The sequence below is a fragment of the Dromaius novaehollandiae genome, chromosome W (assembly GCF_036370855.1).
Source record: "Dromaius novaehollandiae isolate bDroNov1 chromosome W, bDroNov1.hap1, whole genome shotgun sequence".
In the NCBI taxonomy this organism is placed as follows: Eukaryota; Metazoa; Chordata; class Aves; order Casuariiformes; family Dromaiidae; genus Dromaius; species Dromaius novaehollandiae.
Window position 1 is genome coordinate 11,866,457 of NC_088130.1, and position 20,182 is coordinate 11,886,638.

At 38.7% G+C, this 20,182-nt stretch overlaps 1 protein-coding gene across 1 annotated transcript in view; it reads right to left on the reverse strand.

The window, feature by feature from the left end:
- LOC112983247 (proprotein convertase subtilisin/kexin type 5) overlaps positions 1–20,182 on the reverse strand; it is a 245,032-nt gene that overhangs the window by 139,856 nt on the left and 84,994 nt on the right. The window contains exons 6-7 of the mRNA XM_064500309.1: positions 8,636–8,724; positions 3,405–3,577 (exon numbers count right to left, since the gene is read on the reverse strand). Coding sequence (XP_064356379.1) covers positions 3,405–3,577; positions 8,636–8,724 — 262 coding nt within the window. The remainder of the gene's footprint in view (positions 1–3,404; positions 3,578–8,635; positions 8,725–20,182) is intronic.

Consider the following 20,182-nt stretch of genomic DNA (forward strand, 5'->3'; position numbering starts at 1 on the left):
CAGCAAAGACTACGTTCTTACACCACGGTTTGGCCACAGTCATGTTTTGCAATGCTAAGTCTATTTATTCTTGAACAGAGGGCCCTATGTGACATCACTTATCCAACCTTTATTTGAATGTGTTACTTTTGGACACACTGGTCGTAGTTTGATTTTTTAAGGCATGTTCTATGTGATTATAATGAGATTGTTTTTGAGGTTATTAAGTCTACAACTTGTAATGCATTGGTATTTAAAACACAGGCCTCCACAATTTTCCATCCTTATAACTAAACCATTTCCAAGAAAAGGACCTTGTCAACTGGAAGTATGATATGAAGGGAGCTATTATATTTGCATAGAAATTGTTTGATAGTAAACTCCAAGGTTACTTTTTGAACTCAAGTATGTAAATGTAATAGGATTAAACAAAATAACTTAAAGATGACAGAAAATCATAGTTCTTGAGACAGGTTTAAAAATTGTTTTCCTCTTCCTTTACCTTGATCCTGGGTAGAATTTTTAAAGCATATTTAATTTCTGGTTATGGTTTCATTTCATAAACTCGGCTATTATTCGGTATAGTTTCTTTAAATAGATTTGTCTATTTCAATTTATGGCATGTTCTGTCTCTGTGGAACTCTATGGAAAAAATGTACAGTCATTTATCTTTGTTATTTTGTGCAGGATTTGGAAGGAGCAATCATATTAGCTCAGCAGATTTAAAAATAATAGTTCTAAAACACCCTGCTTGAGCTGTTAATTGGAATAATATGAGCTAAAGAAAATGGGCATTTTTTTCAAGAATCCCAGTCTCTCAGAAACCTGAATAAGAGACTGTGGCTCTTGCATCCATTTCACTTTTTACTTCATTAATTTAATAAAAAGAGATCACTCAGTTTAATTATACTTTAATCAGTTATTATTCAGCACCACCTGTAACTTTCCTAATTAAACAAACCAGGCATACTTTCCTTTTCAGATCCATTTAAAAAATCTTGACCTTATTCTTTCCAGTCCCTGTTTTTTAAATTAATATCCAGTTCTGTCTGTGTATGCAGACAGACTGTGTATAATGGAATAATAATGCCTGAATGCAAGATCATTACTCACAGAAAATTAATCCACATTCTTGACTTATAGCAGATTTATCCAGAGTTTGAAATTTCAATGAGAAAACACTGAATTCTTCAGATGCAGAAATTTTGGCTAAACTTTTCCTGGTTGCCTAATCAACATGAAGCATGGTATTTAAACCAGCATATATGTATGCTTAAATATGAAACTTATTTTGCTCAACTTCCCCTGTGTCCTGCAGTTTCATTAGCATCCCTTCAACACCTTTTCGTTTTTCCTCTCTGCAGTCACTGTCAAACAGCAGCAGATTGCAGTGGGGCTCTAGTGAGCGCTGATACTCCAGCTGAAAGGAGAACTGACGATGCATGGGACGCAGTAATGGAGATGTATTCAACCTTCTCACAGATTTGTGACTTTGCTCTATGAACTTTTCAATAACTACTTTAATAATGATCATTAAATGTGGCAGAGCTCTCTGGAGGCAGAATCTATCAGAGTCCCTAAACGTGTTTTACTGCTAAGCCACTGGAATTCCTCACAGGGTAAAGTTAAGTACATGCTTGAGTATTTTGTTATGCTAGGCTTAACATGTTACACACTGTACAACCAGCAAAAGTGTACAGCTGCAGTTCTTCACTGAATGGCCATCACATTACCAAGTGAAAGGAAGGCAGTGGCCCATTGTTGCATGGTTAGTAAAGCATTCACAATACTGACTTTTACGAGGCATGTTTCTAACATTACATAGCCTAGGAAGCACACAGTCCTTGTCACTAGTTTAGTATTTCAATGATCACTCTTCATACACACCCGCCAGGTAGGTGAGCACATATTACTATCCACATCTAGGGCAGGGCCCAGGGGCAGCGTAAGCAACGTATGCAACTTTACCAAGAAAACCAAACCAAGCCAGTGATGCAGCTGTGACTGGAATGGAAGAATTCGCAGCTCCTAGGCTTGTGCTGCAAGACAGTGGTTACAGTGATAGGGGGCACTAATTTTATGTTAAATTTATTTACAACTCATAGTCAAGCATACTGCAAATCACTTGAAATACTGAACAGGGCATACAGAGGTGTATCACCTCAACCGGATGCTCTTGTAACTTTGCCTATTATCCCTCTACACCCATTGCCCCTGTTTTCACTTTTTATGATATGTCTTAAATTAATATAATCTCTCAATGGCAGACTCTGCCTCTTACACAACACACAAGCCTTCCAGGTTGAATGTTAATTATGGTTTGCTAAAATCAGTCTTGGGCACACCTGGTTAAAACCCCTATTGGCTTAAATAATGGCTGCACTTTCCGATTTTGCTGCACAATGTTACTATGTTCCAGCATTAGTCCAACAGTCTCAGCCTCAAAGTCTTCAAATAAATGTTTTGTACTAATCTCTTCTTTTCTGATCCTAGAGCTACTCACCATTGAACTAGCAAGTCTCCCGCTGCATTCAAAATAATGCTCAGACCTTCAAATGCAGAGCTTTAAAATGCTTTCCATCCAGTCCTATATAGTGGAAAGAGGTGTGAGTGCTGGAAAACCAGGAATTCCCTGATCTATTTAACAGGCAGGAGGGTAAAAGGAAGAACTAAAAATTGGCCTCTGATATCAAAAGTTCCTCTAACTGCTTGTTTCCTTCTGCGGTCTTACTTGTTTGACAGTTACTTATTAAAGAAAATTGAAAAGGTCTTAGATTTTTTCTTATAGGGGTGTTTGGGATTTTGTGCATTATATTATTGAAGCTCTCTGGACTATATCACAGAGACACTGCAATAGTACAAACTGGTAGAAAAATGTATATGCAAGTTATAAAAAGGGCGTATGTTCTTGGAGACCAGACACACACTCTAAAAGAAATGTGAGTGTAGATTTTTTTTTTAGCTTCCAACTCCCTATTAAGTCCATCAAACTTCCATTATGAAATCAGGCAAAACACAAAAAAAGAAAGAAAGGAAGAAAGAAGGAAAAACAGTCAAAGGTTTTTGCTTTATAATTTCATAGCAATTCAAATTTGATGATGTGGCATTGCTGTGCAAAGTAGCATTTTTCAGGCTTAGCTTTTCTCGCAGAATTACATCATTACCTCAGGGCAGTTTTAAAGGACACTGAGGACGATGTATTCCAACTGACAACAAAGAAAGTCAGCTGATACTTCAGGAAGGATCAAATGCCTAGCCGGCGCTGCATGAAAATGTATTTTTCGTTTTACACAAACGAAGCTTTTCTTTTTTCCTTAAGACTATGAGTCTTTCCCATGCTGTGCACTGGCACGTACTGAGGCACGTGCACCCTTACACCCGCACACGAGAGCAGATCCGGGAGACGCACTTTGATGCCAACCTACCATTCTGATGCCGTTCTCAAAGGCCTGACGCGCTAGAGAAGCAGGTCCGTCCACAGTCTTACCATCATCATCAGGCCCCCAGCTGGCGCTGTAGATGTGGATGTGCTGCGGATTAAGGCTCAGAGACTTTGCCTCGACCATGTCTGTCACGTCCCCATCCAGCATCCGTACGCCTTCAGAACAAAAGATACAGTGAACAGGGTGACCAAACTCCAAGTGCCTTTCTTTCGGAGAAAACTGCTGGGTAGGACTTTGGACTGAATGATCACAAGGATCTCTGCCACTGCAAAAAATCTATCATTTTGGATGGGTGTTTATGAACAGGGAGGAATATTTTCGTCTTTCGTCAAGTTTTAAGAATTATCTATTTACAATTATCTATCATTACCATTATCGTCTTTCATCAAGTTTTAAGAATTATCTATTTACGATTCTCTACCATTATCATTATCTATCATTTTATCCTCTGTATAACCTTTGAACTTTAACAACAAGCTTTTATGCTAAAGAAAATTCAGAAAAAGACTTGAACCCTGAAATGTTTGTATGTCTCACCTGAAGATCATATATGCTTTTTTTTTCCTTTTATACTGCAATGAAACCGCAGCACTTAATTTGAGACATTCACCGTCCTAAGTATGTTGACAGACATAAACACAGGATCTCTGTTGATAGATCCACATGGGATTATTCCTTCATTCTATGGGGCTGCAAAGAAGAAACTGGGGAGAAAGCTCTTGTGTACAGATGGATTACTACACACAGTAGCAAGGGGATTACAGAAAGTTACTGACAATACCCTTGTGTGTACCATTATTCCACATTGAACTACAATCTTGTGAACATTTTCCTCTATACGGAAGGGGATTTTATAAGATACAATTCTGAATTTCGTTTGTAAAAAAAATCCATTAATGTGGGTTTTGATAAATCAGTGTGCCAGCCCTTGTAAAGTGAATGGCACCATGATGTTTTAAGCACACTAAGATAAATAAGGTAGGCTTAAATTTGTAAACCGAGAGTATCTTAAAGCTGTTTTTTAACTAGCCTTAACATTTCGATTGAATTTAATTCTACTGAGAAAACCCCTGATGGCGGTCTTAACCCAAATAAGAAAGAGGACCTTCCATACTGTTAGTCTGACATCCAATCAAAGGCATAAAAGATATCAAATAATAATTAACACGTAACTTTATGATAGTAGAGAATAATGATCACTTCCACAATTAACAAAATTGAAGCTTTTTCTCCTTTAAAAGGACCACTGCTATTTATAAACCAAATTTACATATTTTAATTATAGACACATTCCGCTTTGCTCGTGAGTTCAGACTGAATTAGCTGGAGTGTTTACTAAGACCTTAACTTCCAATTAACAAAAGGTATAGGGGTTGCTTTGTTGATAGAGGGTCTATTTTTTTCCCTTACTCTAATTGACTCAAAAATGAAAAGTGATCATATTTCTAAGTTCACACAAAAGCTGCCCATGTTTTGTGAGATAATAAACTTGTCCAAACAGTGATCTCACTATGAACTTTACTTTATAAAAAAGCCATTAAAACAACTTTGGGAATCTCAGGTTTTATTTTTCTTCCTCAGCATAATCTCAGAAATTAATGATGGGTGGAAGCTGTGTTCTCATTTGTTTCAAGCACATTAAAATATATTTGCTTTTAAATAAAGGCAATAAAAAAAGGTACACCATGCTTAAAAGAAGGAAAATAAAGCTTCCCTTGATGTTTCTGTAACCATGTAGCAAGCCTAAATAATACAACATTCACCCGGTGAACAATAACTCTGAATTCTGCCATTGGCATCTGAAGTAATTTATACCAGGTTTTTTGTTAATGGTGAAGTGGTCAAATCTAAAGCAACACAGACAAGGCTGTGACTTAGGTGTTGCGCTGTTCTGCCAACAATTGACAGACATACTTCAAGTGCAACTTTGATCAATGGACATCTCATGGCTATTAGAAAAAAACTCACTCCTTTCTCTTGCTCCCTCTTTTCTTTTCTCTCTTTTTTTTCAAATGGCTGGAGCAGTTAATTTTGCCGATCACAAAACCTCCAAAGTGCATTTGGCATGTGGTGATAGCACAACAAAAGCTGTCCAGAAGGCAATTAACAGGTGGTGTTTCCAGGCTGTTCCACCTAAGACTGCAGCCTTCTATAAACTTTTTCCAATACTTGTAGTAAGTGCCAAAATGTAAGTGGCATTTTAGTCAGAACAAACTTTGAGCAAATCACAGGAAACATGCAAAAAAAAAACCCAAACTCAAACCAAGGCTTCTTTTAAAATGTTTGTTTTTAATCAGCATCTGACTTAAGCTTAAAGAAACAGCTGAACTAATTCCTCGTCAGCTGAAGACAATCTACATCTGTTCTGCCATAATTCAGTGTAACTGTTTTCCCGTCAGGACTCAAGCCCAGCCAAGTAACTAAGCACCCAAATCCCCACAGATGCTTTGCAACTTCCACAATAAGTCTGCAACAATAACAACACACTAACCATCCCTGCCTATAAAAAGTCTCGCAAGCTCTGTAGGTGGTAATTTGCTATGTGTGATTACTGCAAAGAGTTACACGTTAAAAAAACCTACCCCTTTGGTGCACTGCTTTGTTTGCTAATGACAGGGCCTTTAGCTGGGATAACTACAGGTGTATTGCATAATTTTTCACACAAATCATCCCACAACCTGTAAGGGAACTGAAGGTCCTGACTGCAGTTTCACTCATCGTTTTGCATCTGTAGATTAACTCCCTGCTTACATGGCTGCAAGAGAAGGCTTAGGTTTTCTAAGAATCTTTTTTTCTGATCCATTCTCTGGTCAGAGTTTCTTAAATGTGCAGAAATAAGACAAAAAGGACAAACACATTTAGAAAAAAAGTGAGCATTACTGGTAGATATCTTAATGACTTTCCATCACAGAGATCATTAATTGGATTTGTTCAGCTGCCAGCATTTGATGAAATATTGATGGAAGGGATTTCTTTTTCCTTTTGCTTTCTCTCTTCACTATCCCTTATGTGTCCAGAGAAGCAGCAACTCACATTTTGGTTTGAAGTAAAGAATACCCATCTCGGTGGCCCAAATTCAACATCGCTGTCAGCAGGTGCTCCTCTGTGTGAGAACGTAATTGCTTTACCTCGACTCTAGTTTCTTCTCCTAAAAGGCCAAATGAGGGTCTTTAAATCCCTGGGAAATAAGTGACCTGAACACTAGTTCAGTATAATATGATTCAACATTTTTACACTCTATCTGGCTGTGGAGGGGGAACATAACCACTGCATATTCACATGTGTAGCTTATGGCTTTTCTGAGGGAAGGGAGGGAGGCATGCCAAGTAGAGGTCAGCAACAGTGAGACTCTTAAATACATACACCTAAAAGAAGGGGAGGTTTAACCTCCCTTCCCGATACCCTAGAATTCCCTCTTGCCTCTGATTTTCTGCAGATTATCTGCTGAGTCCCCTGAGGTCTTATTTTCAAGTACTGATACTTTTAAAGGGTGGTACATGACCTCAAATGAGGTTTATACAGCTGCTACTGTAGTGTTTTCCAGCTTTCTTTAAAAAACAGCATTACTGATGGCTCTGCAGAAGTGTTGTGTTAAATGGGGAAGATAAAGTTTTTATTTTATTTAGACCAATGAAATTTCTTGAATGCTGTTATATTCTTAATACAAAATAACTAAATATACTATGAAAAAGGCACACGTATCCGATCTTTACTGGTCAGATTACTGTGCTCATAGTATGTCCATCTGAATCAGTTTTTACCCTATATTTAGAACAGGCTGTGATTCATCTAATATGCCTGGGGGCTTTCTAAAGTATTATTGCACATTCCTAACGCTTAATAAATAATAACCTATTAAAAAGCCATTGTTAATAATGGAGAGCTCTTCAAGGACACGTCCAGGCTGTTGCTGGTCATGTGACTATCCAACTCACAAATGAAGCTTTTGCGCTAGAAGTCAGCTTTTATCTGCATCGATGCCCTCGGATGTGGTTGGACCACACAGTAGATCTGATTTCATCGCTCCAGCTACAGGACCAAATGCCATGCCCACATGAGACAACCTGCTCATCTGGTACAAACTCACTTGGCCAGTTCAAATTTGTTTAAACCATTCTGACAGGTTAACGCTGTGCAGGCAGGCTCTTTGCCTGAAGGGAAATTGTTTCTATGCATCACTTTAACCTTACGCTGGATCAGGTGTTGTCTATGCTCTTTAAGCCAGCAGGAAAACAGAAAGCTGACATTAGGTCTATATTGTGTGTTTTGCCTAATCTGAAATGCAGCTGTGCTCACATCTGCTTTGGATCAAACTTGTACTGATCCAGTGGAGCACAGATACAGGACTATTAGTTGTGGAAACATGGCCTCAGCTTTGCCTCCTCATATTTTTGAACTGTTCTTTACTGTATATGTTGGTAAACACGTTTCTGTTTTCACAGATGGCCTCTGCTTTGAGGCAGAAAATCAACTGTTAAGGAGTTTAAGCTATAGGTTTTTCCACTGAAAGGCAATATACTGATCCCATGAGTTCATGAAAAGTACAGGGTAAGACTTCCCTTGAATCATTAAAATCTGGCACAGGCAGGGCTACAACCTAGGAGATATGTAGATGATATCTTGACAGACATTTCCAAGAATCAAGTCGGAGGTCTTAACTGAGCAACCATTGACTAAGAATCTATAGAATCACTTGGAATCTCTTGGCTGAACTGAACAAAAAAGTGCCATCAAATCTCATGCTTCAGGCAATAATCTGATTACGCACAGGGATCAAAAGATACCCTCCAACAATGGCCAAACAACACAAAATTGTTTTGAGTTTCACAACGTGACAGTGTTTTGTTTGAGGTCTATATGCAAACTGATATTCCTGCTATATACATTTACTTCTGATTTGTCAAAGCTCATCAGTCAAAGCTCTGAATTTGTGAGAAAACCCAAATGTCCTAATTCTGGGTTTTGCATTTTCATCAAAAATCTTGTTTTTTATTTTTCTGTGTGTAATAATAGGCAGTGTCCCAGGGAGCACTGGAGAAGTGTCACTGCTGACAAATTCCTTCCGTACTGCTCTTTAACGCTATGACTGGGATTTACTTGTTCACACAGCTAGGACTGTTATCCATACAGAGCTCTTCCTCTTATTTAGAAAGGTCTGAATGTACAAATTGCTCTTCGGTTACATTTTTTTGCAGGGGGACTGTTTCACATACCTCCAATCTTGGCATTAAAGGCTATTCCTACTGTGCAGTGTGAGTTGTTCGCTGTGGCTGCCACTTCTCCAGCACAACGGGTTCCATGCCTGCATTCAGAAAAACATTTTTTCAAGTGAGCAACATAATCCACCAATACACAGATGGTCAGGATGTAAAGGCTTTGACCTTGCTCATCCTCAGGTGCTAAAAGCACAGTTATCCATGGTATCTTGCAGTACTTAGATCCCCATAGCAATTTATGCCCACGTTGCAACTTTCCTACAAACACATTCTAACATCATTACCACAACCATCTTCTTAAACTCTTCATGGCAGACTTTCTAGCCATTGGAAACACAGAGTATGTAACAAAAACATACTAAGATGATACACAATCCCTAGCAACAGAAAGTCTGTTGACACCAGTCAATAGAAAAGTCTGGGACACCAATTCTTGATTTTGAACCAATATTTACATTATAGACAGAATTTTTGTCCTGCATTTTACTGCAAGCACCACTGACAAACACGCTGCTAGACTCTGCCTTTCTGCACAACCTTCAGCGAGCACCCTCAGCAGGCAGTGAGCTATACACCTCTGTGAGGAAGCTGAGACTCTGTGCCTATGACCACACTGCTGCTTGTAGGCATGCCTAAGAGTGGCTCCAAGCCAGGTATGCTCAAAGCTGCTGTGTAGGTATGTCCTCGTCATGCCTTGGGCCAACACTGCAAGCCTGCTCTCTTTCTAGGGGCTGAAAAAACAGCTGAAGTACCCTCCTCATGAGAGTTATACCCTGCGACTGGAAGCAGAGCTGGGCTGTAAGGGGATAATCTGCAGAAGTGAAGGAGAAGGAGAGCCACAAAACCCTTGGGGCTTGCTAACTCCCTTGTCCACCCTGCAACGCCAGAGTGGGAGGCCTTCCTAGCCCTGACCCACTCTCTGCGAGTTGACAGTGATCATCCATATGACCACTATGGTACGAAAGCTGTTCCTATGCTGTATGATTTTTCCTGTAATACAGCTTTCACAGAGTGTTTTCCAACGGTAAGTTTTGCCCTCATCCTTGTGCAGTTAACCAACCCCATCGCAGAAATCTGATGAAAAACAACATGGAGTGGACAGGGAAGTTTGTGAGTTGGTGTGCAGAGAGCAGATACAGAGTTTCAGATGAGACAGGAAAAGAGATGGGGAGCTGATGAGATGGAGATAGAAAGATAATGTAGGACTTGGGTAGCCACAAAGAACGAAGTGTGGAAAGTCATGGCAAAAAACAGATAACATGGCAAGCACTTCAGAGGAGGCTAAGTGAGGTCAGTTATGTACACAGGCGCTCTTCCACTGGTGGTGGCTGACAGACTACTCACACAGACATCTGGAGGACACGGGTGTTTCTGAATTAAAGTTGACGCCTATGTTACAGACAAGAACCACAGCTGCTTTCTCTCGGTACTGCCTGCTTTGAGTAGAGTCACTCCTTATTTCCTACTCCTTTGAGTAAAGTCACTCTCCGTATTATGAGAGTAGTCCTCCCCCTTAACCTTTCGAGATATGTAGATGAAAAAAACACAACTGGCTGGGAGTGGATTAATATAAAACAGCAACAACAACCAAATAGATAGGACTAGGAAATGAGAAGAAACAAAGAAAATGAGCATTCAAAGCAATTAATGCTAATCTGTTAGAATTTCAAAGGACATCTTTCAAATTATGAGGTAAATTAAAAATATATTCTATGAGAAAATTGTAATCTTTTCTCAGAAAACCACGGTGACGATTTAGATGCTGATGAATCCTAAAGCTGGATCAAGGTATCACAATTATGTGTGTATCTATCTCCTCAAATCACTTCTTATTAATCTGTTCATAACTCATCGAACGGTTGCCAAACTCCATCAGAGAATTTTTCAAGACTTAATTTGAAGTTTATTTTTCATACAAAGCCTAATTTTCAAGCCTAATTTTCTTCACTTGAAGAAAGCCAGTCTAATTCAATTTTATCAAGTAACATCTTACCCCATCACAGAATTATTTTCTATGAAAAGTCTACAGTAAATCGTTCAGGAATCACACATGAAAAGGAGTTTAAAAAAAATCTCCATTTGTTTTCAAGTATTTTCAAATAATGTTCTAGCTGCCCGTCTGTTTGAAACAGCGCCTTTTTAAAATGTGTTTATATTTATAGGGAAATACCTGTCTTCAGAATTATTTAGAAGACACATGATTCCCAAACTTCTTTTTTCCTCATGGTGATTTTGTTAGGTCCCACACGTAAGTTTAGAGGTGTTATCACTCAAATATCAAAGTGCAGATGACTCTACTCCAAAAAATGTACCTTGGTGCATACATTTTATTAAGAAACTGCTGCCCGCTTTGCGAAATGACCGTGGCCCAGACACAGCTTCCCAGCTGGTGGCTGCGCTGGCAGGAAACCCCTCCTGGGATCCAAGTCTGGGAAGAGCATCAGAGGGAGGTGACTTGGGATGGAGGTTTTTCGGTATGGAAAGGGGACAGATAAAAGCCACACGCGGAGAAAAGACGCTGCCCGGAAAGGAACAGGAACAGCTCGAGCATCTCTGTGGTTCACGGCGGTGCTGGTGCATGGCGGACGGCAGTTTATTTTGTTAAACCACGGTCCATCATGCACTACCAAAAGGGTTAGCTTCTCAGTGGCTCGCCGAACAGGTCCCACTCGCTCGTGGGCCATGTAACCTCTCCGGCAAGGGGAATGGAGGGATGCAGGGGCCAGGGACAGTGTGGCCGCCCCTCCCAGCAACAACTCATGGGAAAATGGGATTAAATGTAACACGAACCTGCACCCCCAGTTCCAGCTGAAATGGAAGAGATCAGTTAGAAGTAGCCGGAGCTTTAAAGGGCTGGCGTGGAGGTTTTATGACATGTATTTATTGATTTAAAGCACAGTATGAAATTTCATGTAAAATTCTGATAGAAAAAACATATTCCAGAGAGACTTAGATCTTTGGACAGTTTTACAACATGTGAGTTTAATTAACATTGCTGAATATTTCACTAGTTTTCACATATTAGAAAATCCTTCTTTTTGCTGTATGTTAAGTCCAGTAATGGTATAAATTTATTTTGTAAACAGATTTTTATGTTAGACCCTTGCTTCTCCGCCAAGATTATTGTTAATTGCATTCCATGTTTATAAGGGAAATGACAAAATTAAAAATTGTTTTATTCATTTCAAGGTCAGATGTATAAAACTGCATTTTTTATAATCGGCTTCCCACTGTGTGAATTAATCATATATGCAACTCAATTTCTTTTAATATGTTATCTTTTATGGGTCCTTTAAGTAATATTTCAATTACGCTGTGAAAAGGAAGACTTTCTAAAAAAATCCGCATATAAAAATTATGTTCTTTCCATATTGCTTTTAATTCTCTCTGTCCTAGATTTTGCTGGAGGTCTGCAATTGTGAACAGACCCTGAATTCTGCAATTAAAATCTGAGAAGCCTTCTGATTAGTCAATACACTAATTTCTTTACTAATTAGATAAACAAATATGATGAAACAGATGCCTGAAATTGATTGGGTCTGCTTTAAAGCTAGGAAAGCTTCTCCTGAGCATGAAATCAGGAAAATTTCAAGTCACAAACAACTTATGGAGGCAGCACGCTTTAGGACTTAACCATTAGCAAGCGGTGAAACAGCTGAGCTGCTTTCAAGTTAGCATTTTTTGTGACCATATACATTTCAAAACACAACAATCTGCTGTCTTTGTGGGATGCCTGCATCACACACAACTTTTTAAAAAAGTTGACACAGTCCTAGAAGAAAGCATGACTGCCTTTCTACAAAAGCCTATCTTGATAAACTTTAAGGGTCGATGCCTCATTTCACTGGCTCCTTTGCCAGCTTATGTTGGAGGGAAATAAGTTCCCAGGCTATTAAATGGCACTTTGAAGAGACACTCAGCTAAAAGGTTTTGCACTTGTCCTTTGTGTTAATGTCAGTGTGATGTAGTATCACAGAATAAAAACATAAAAGAAAGCCTGGTTATGAGACATTCTCCCCATCTACAAATGGGTCTTCTACCTGGAGTCTAAAAGAAAGAAAAGGAATGGAAAGAAGAAAAGCCTTTTTTTTTTATTTTGTAAGAAGAGACATGAAAAATCCCTCTTCAAAGATAGATTTAGGCTCAAGAGGGCAACGGGTTAAAAAAAAGAAGATATCACAGGCACTATCTTCTCAAAAATTGTGCTTAGACGCTTGCAGCACTTTCCATCATAAAACCTATTTTTCCTATAATTCTGTTCAGCTTTGACTGCCTGGGCTAACTTCTTGTATTCTGGGCAATGAAGTACAGCTTTTTCAGAAATATGTTTAATTTCATTTTTGCATGCGAGACAGAACAAAGAACAAAGAAAACAGGCAATTCAGATTGATTTTCTTCTCCTTTTATATGGAGAATATTTGTCAGTCTGCCAGTAATGACAAAGCAGTAAGGTGTTGAAGACCTACTCAGGAAGATCTTAGTAGTGCTGAATTTTCTGCCTTATCATGCCCTCACTATTATATGGAGAACTTGAAATAAATTGCTTTTATTTGAAGAAATACACTTCTATGAAAAGGCGTATGTGACTTTTTGCTGCTGCCTGCATGAACAGGAACTGAGCAGCTGGATGGTGAAGGTACACTCTTTTGAGGGCTCTCTAAGAGTAAGATAAGCCAAAGAGACATTTAAGAGCTCCATACTATTCTGTTATACAGAGTAACTTTTTTCAGTACCAGATTTTCTCAGAGACAGGCACAGGTAAATATTTCAGGCAATGGATGGAAAGAGGACAGGTGCCTGTTCTGTGATGAGCTATTGCTCCCCATCCCACTGATATATGATTTAAATATAAGACATCTATCTTGTCAATAATCACTCTTAATTTGCCTTTCAGAAGAGACAGAAGGTATAAGGCACCGAGAACATCTTTAAGATAAAAGTTGATTGATTCATACCTCTCCTGTGAATGTTTAGAGTAAGGACATATTCGGAGTTAGCAAAGACAGCTGCAGGTAATTTGGAAAGCCCTTTCCATGTAAACTGGCTCTTTAGAGCCTCCGTCTCTGACAGCTATTCCTTGAATTCCACAAATACTTTGAGGACGCGCTTCTTTGTCGTCTTTTATTCTCCCGGAGTTTATCAAATCTTTAACAACACAAAAACTCAGGGGACCAGAGGGTTTAAAGCCCTCCAGCTTTTCATGACACTAACATTATAGTCCAATCCACTTCAACCTGTCACCACTGAATCTTTTCAGAAAGGGAACTTGAGGAGAAAAGAGTTACAGACTATTTCAGTGCGAGCCCATCACGAACACTGCTGGAAATACCAGTTACTTATTGAGGTTTTCTGAAAGAGATATTCAGCACAGGGAAGAGTTTGTACACAAATAAGGAAAAGAGGTATTCTTTCTTTATCAAGGGATATGTCTACAAAAAAGAAGAAAACTGCACATCCTTTGTAAATTCTATGCTGCGCATACTGTAAGAGCAAATAATGGTAAGAAAGTTAAAATAGACACTCTCACAGTTTATACAAGGTTACGTACATCTTAATAGGCTGTGCTTGAACATCTGCTCCTCTATTTTTGATAGCACAGCCAACTTCCTTTCTCACCATGATTACATAACAAACATACTGCATATGTATAAATGTAATGCATAAATATCAGGAATTGTTTTTCACATAGCTTTAATTATAAATGACAGTAGAATCCAAGGGATGGAACCTGTAACATGAACCAAACCAGGCTTCCACCAAACACTGACTAGTAAGAGACCTTTCTGTCTTCTAGTTAACAAAACTTCAAATGGTACGCCAAATATATTTTATGGGATAGAGAAGATTACAGGATTAAAGAAATGTTCTGGATGCACCTTTATCCAGATCTGAAATTTTGATCCAGTTACATTCTGATCCTTTTCTTTAGCAAGATATTGGTGCCCTAACCCGTGAGATACACTTGAAAAACTAGTTTATACACAATAGTACGGACTGAAACTTGGCACAACTACCGTTAAATGTCAATATTAACCACACAGTTGCTACAGATGTTTCCAACTCTAACTACAGGTAACCTATAATATTCTGAAATCCAAATGTCTATGGTCATATTTTCATCACTGCTATGTGAATAATAAATGATAAAATAATTTTTCAGACCTCTAAAGGGAGAGTAAGAGTGGAGTCTTAGGTACATGTTTTTGTCTGTCCAAAAGTATGTGAGAGTTGACATGTATTTTCGCATAACCGTTCTTTAGTTAAGGTTTCAAATGTCTTCTAAGATTTTTGTTACATTGGAATATATTTGTAAATGGGAAAATGTGATATCTGAGACACTGCAATGTAATAACTGCTGGAAAAAATATATTTTAACAGCAATCATCAAAAACGCATTTTATTGCATTCTGGAGTTTATGTGGTGCAGAAGAAATCACTTTTTATAGCCGTTCACATATAAATGGTCTTTAATTATCTGGAGGATGAAAAATACTTTCCTAACTGGCACTAGGTAGGGATGTTGTTCCAGAAACATTCTAAAAAAGAGATATAAAGGAATTTACAGAAGTTAAAAATATGGGCAAGGGGAAAAAAAAGAATCTTTAGCCTTTAAAACACAATCTATTATAGCTAAAAAATAATAAGAATAAAGCTACTTCCCAGAGGGGAGATATTTGGATATTAAGAGTGGAGAAAGAGATGACAGATTAAATGTGAAAAACAAGTTACACAAATCTTCAATGTGAGATACCAGGAAAAATGCCAAAGATTTGGATATTACATTACACAGACAGGATCCTGCTTCTGAGCATCAACTACAGTGTTGTAATGTGGTTACAGCACAGGACTGGAAGCTGGCTTGAGTCAAGGTCCCCAAGGCTAATGACTTTTGCATGATTATGGGAAGTTACTTAAAGAATAACTTGGAAATAACTCATCTATTTCTCTCAGACAAGATTGAAGATGACAACATGAAAACAAACACATGGAACACTTTGCATCCCAGACACTCATGTCTTAAATCTAACAGCGTAGGTAACAGTGATACTCCCTTGCCACTCTCTCTACATTTGTTTGCTGTTACCAGTAGGAAGCTAATTTCTCTCAAGCATGAAGTTCTGATATGAGCCCCGCAAAGGACTGGGATTCTACAATATTAATTACCATTTTACAGTGTTGTTTATGTGAGTGGGTAAATGAATCTGAATGTATAAAACAAATATGTCTTTCTTCTGTATTTTCTACCGAAGGCAAAACAAACAATGAATAAAAGCTCTGATGGAGCCACTGAAATATGACATGGAATTAGAAACAGGCAAACAAAATTAGCAAATAATATATTTAGCCAAGTATATAGTTTTATAAAGGAATTGTTTACTGACATCTTATGACATTCTAGCCCAGGGTAAAATTTTAATTTAGCATGTTTTCTGGGGTGGGGGGAGGCATTGGTGAAAAAGGAACAAATTAGTTCAAAAGCCACCAAAGAGCTAAACTCTCGCAGTTGAGCTTTGCTTATATAGCCTTTCAGTAACTTTCTCAAGGCAGGGGACCCAGTTCTAGTTCACGTTCATTAAAGTAAATCCCAAGTAAAAACAGATAAGTCACTGGAATTAAACCTGTTCAGCAGCAACATCAGATCCAAGACTCTCTTGGATCAGTACATCGTTACCTGGGTCTATCTAACGGGAAGGACTGTTTCTGGATACTCCCATAGGCTTTTGAAAGAGAAGAACACAAGGCTGCCTACAACTCAAGGCTCTCCTGCCACATTAACAAAAAGATCTTGCTTTCACCTAATGCAAGCTGGTTGAGAGACTGTGGAGGGGATGGAAAGTTGCAGAATAGGGAGGATGTGCTCCAAGCAACTCGGGCAGTTGTTTTATGTTTGTCAGGTTGGTTGATCTTTGGCTATCCCTTTTTGTGTGCAGCCCAAAGAATAAGGTAGCATATACGCTTGGGAGGAACTACTTATTTATCCATACTTTCATGGGGGGAACAGTCCCCTTTCTTTGTCTGTGAGACTAGACAGTTTCATCACTTCACTTGCGACGTACAGAGAAGAGGACAAACAAAGGCCCAAATTCAAATCTTGTACACATGGAATTATAATAACTTAATGAGGGAAAGGGATGGACAAAACAGGCCATGTATTCTGCCTCCCCGTGGTTTTGCGTGCCAGGCTAGACAGGGCTGACACGAGCTTTAGGAGATCGACAGAGGAGCAGCTCATCTCCAAAGCAGTTGCTACAGATACATTTCATTTTACAGTTCGGTATCAGCACACATATAACGCAAGCAATATACCCAAGCGGAGGGGAAATAACAAGTGCTTTCCGGAAAAAGTGCTGATATCCAGCCTCTGTTTCATTGCCCCTTGTTTACCGCCATATTCCCTGCTTTAGTGTCACTTTTCCGCTCAGAAAATGCATCTCTGAACTTTCTCTGCGCGAACACAAACATTTAATATATATGGTATAGTGCACAACCGTGGCTGACTGTTTCTCCCTGGCTTCGGTTAGTGCCGTAGCTATAACAGCAGACATACGCTTCGGGAATTAATGAGATATGCCTGAAGTGATAACTGTTGGGCACGTTATGCTTTCACACCAGCTTGACTCTAATCTTGAAGAAAAAGCAATCAGATGCTGGAGCACCGGGAATAAATCTTGGGAAGCAGAGGAAAAGGACAGAGGAAATTGGAGACAGACAGCCTTTAGGAGTCCCTTGTGTAAACCAGGCTGTCCCTCATAGAAACACCTTTGAGTTGCAGAGCCTGCAGCGTTCATGGGGGAGATCTGCAGTATTACTATACCTGGAGAACTACAAAACTGTCAGTGAAAAGAGCCACAGGATGAATCCTGAACACAGAAGCTGCAGAGCAAATAATATCTCTTGACAGTGCATATTCCCTTGCCACAGTCAAGGTACTGTCCTCTAAAGTCTTAATAATGCTGTGCTTGAGTTTAAGCCTGGAAAATGATGCTTCCCCACTGAAGCAATGCCGGCTGGACATTCATAGGTCCCAGCTGACTAGAAAATAACCTCAGCAGGTGCCTCAGTGGCACCCTCTCTTTCTCTTTCCACATCTTATCTCTGTGCAAGAGATTTTTGGATCCTTGCAAGCATAATCAGTTGTGACACAAAGGCAATCTCCTAATTTTCATCGTCGATGCACTAGTCACATTTCTGATAAAAATACAAAAAGCCCCAAACAATCAAACAAACTCCAAACAAACCTGAAAACATCCATATAACATTCATAAAACATTCATAAAAAAAGACTGGAAAGAGATAACATATCTCAACACGAAACCTGAGAAGATCAATAGATACGCTGTTTCTAGATGATAGCAGATGTGCGGCTTCATCAATACCTATCTTACAAAATGCCCTGATTTAACCATAAAGATGTAAAAAAAAAGTAATTAATACATTTAATTAATTAAATTTAGTGTACTAATTAATTAAAATCAAATAATTAAGAATAGAAATGATTAATTAAAAATTAAATTAAGATTAAATGTATTTAAACAAATCAGCAAAACTTCCTGTATCCAGATTCTTATGTCATTTTAAAACTGTTTTGTACCATCCTAGTTTATCCATGTTAACCACCAAAGTCAAGTATTACAACCTGACATAAGTATATTTAACAGATGAGACTTCTTTGCAAACAAGCCCTTATACCAATTCTTCTCATGTAACTATAGGGATAATGAGCATAGGTTAAGGTTTTGTTAATGTTTTTGGAGTCTAAAATTAATCCTAAATTGGAAACAAGACCTCAGATGGGAAAGGAAGTTAGTGTCACTCCCAATATTACTTTACACAAATCAGAAAACTCTTGGTATGCCTGCTAAACACTTCCTATTAATGTAAGCTGCAGGTTTATTTATTAACTTTTATTAATGGACTGTTATCAGTGTTTTTGAGAATATGGCTATGTACAGTTGATAATATATATTATTTTTTTCAAAATTTTTCCAAGCTTTGCAGTAAGAACTGGAATCCTGACAGAATGAGTATTTTTGGCCAGGCAGTGCACTTGCTATTCCTAGGAAAATCCACCCATATTTATCTAAGATGTTAGGCTCAGAAAACACAGGCTTGCACACATTGAATAAAGCTTGCTAGAAATTTGCTGCTGAAACTTCCAAACATACCACCTACAGTGAACATGCTTGTAGAGAGCTCACTGCATGCCAGCTACACAATGCTATTTATATAGTAGGCATAAAGCAGAGCTTTGGTTGTTGGTGGATACAGGGGCAGTAGTCTGTCAGCTATTTTTTGAGCTTGGGAAAAGAAGCGATTAACTAGAAACTGCAAATTTGCCATCCCACCTGCTTGCATTCTGCCAACTTTTATTATGAAGTCTACAGCCTTACCATTTAAAAAGTCATCTTGTCGGATATAGAAAACACAACTATTCCCATTTTACAGAAGAGACACAAAAAAGTTAAAAAAAAAATCATTTCTTGCAGAGCTGAAACTAGAACAAACATCTCTAATACAATAGCCAAAGCTTAGTAATTACTTTCAGAATAAATATGTAAATTCTACATCCTTTTCTTTGCTGTCTGTAAACAAAGCATCGTATTCCTCTTCAAAGCCAGGAAAAAGACTTCAGATTCTGATTTCTCAGCATTCCTGCATAACCTACCAAACTGCATGTAAGCCACTGAGAGGCAGGAATGTTTTGGTGTACGTTAGTGCTGGCCCACAGCTGCTGTTACTGCATCCATTTCAAAGAGAAGGTGAGGAGGGATCTTTCCCGTGAATTAAAAGAGCTTACGTTGCGACCTGTCCGATGGTGCAGAAAGAAATCAATATGATTTCAAATGATGGCATTTATTTGGTTATTGCTCTTCATCGCTTTGATCTTATGGCTGGCAATCTGATTTCTAAGATTTTCAGAGGCCCTCCACCTGTTTTGCTGGTAGGCACCCTAGGCATTAGAGAGACAGTGCCATCTGCAGATATCACACATTCCTCTGAAAAGTGTATCTGCAGTTGCTGAATTCAGTACCTGAAATGCTATGATTTACGGAAATGAAGAAATATGGATGTTTCTCTCTTTTTCTTCATTCGTTCTCTAGCTGCATTGGACCATGCTTCCTCCCGTCACCACCACCGTTACAGGTGTTAAGCATTGCCTTCTGGGACAAGGAGACCAGCCGAAGAACTGTGGAAACAGCAGCCCAGCAACAGCTCCACTTTTCTGGAGTAAAAGTCCCTTATTCCAAAACATGTCTGCGTGCAGACAAAGTAACTTATCTCATCGTCTGATCTTGTGGTCAGCCTCACCATGAAGGCAGGCCTGCAGGGCTAATGCTTCAGATATCTGTGACCATAAAGAATCCTTCTAAAGCTACTAAAATTACTCGTGGGTACTAGTATATAATTAAAGGGTTGGGGTGTGAATGCAGCCATCTCCTGATAAAAAGACCACCATGAACATCATTAGCATGGCACAGAACTGTGTCTTTTTATAAATTAGAACACAGTATTTTGTTTTTTCCGTACTAGCCACTGTTTGTT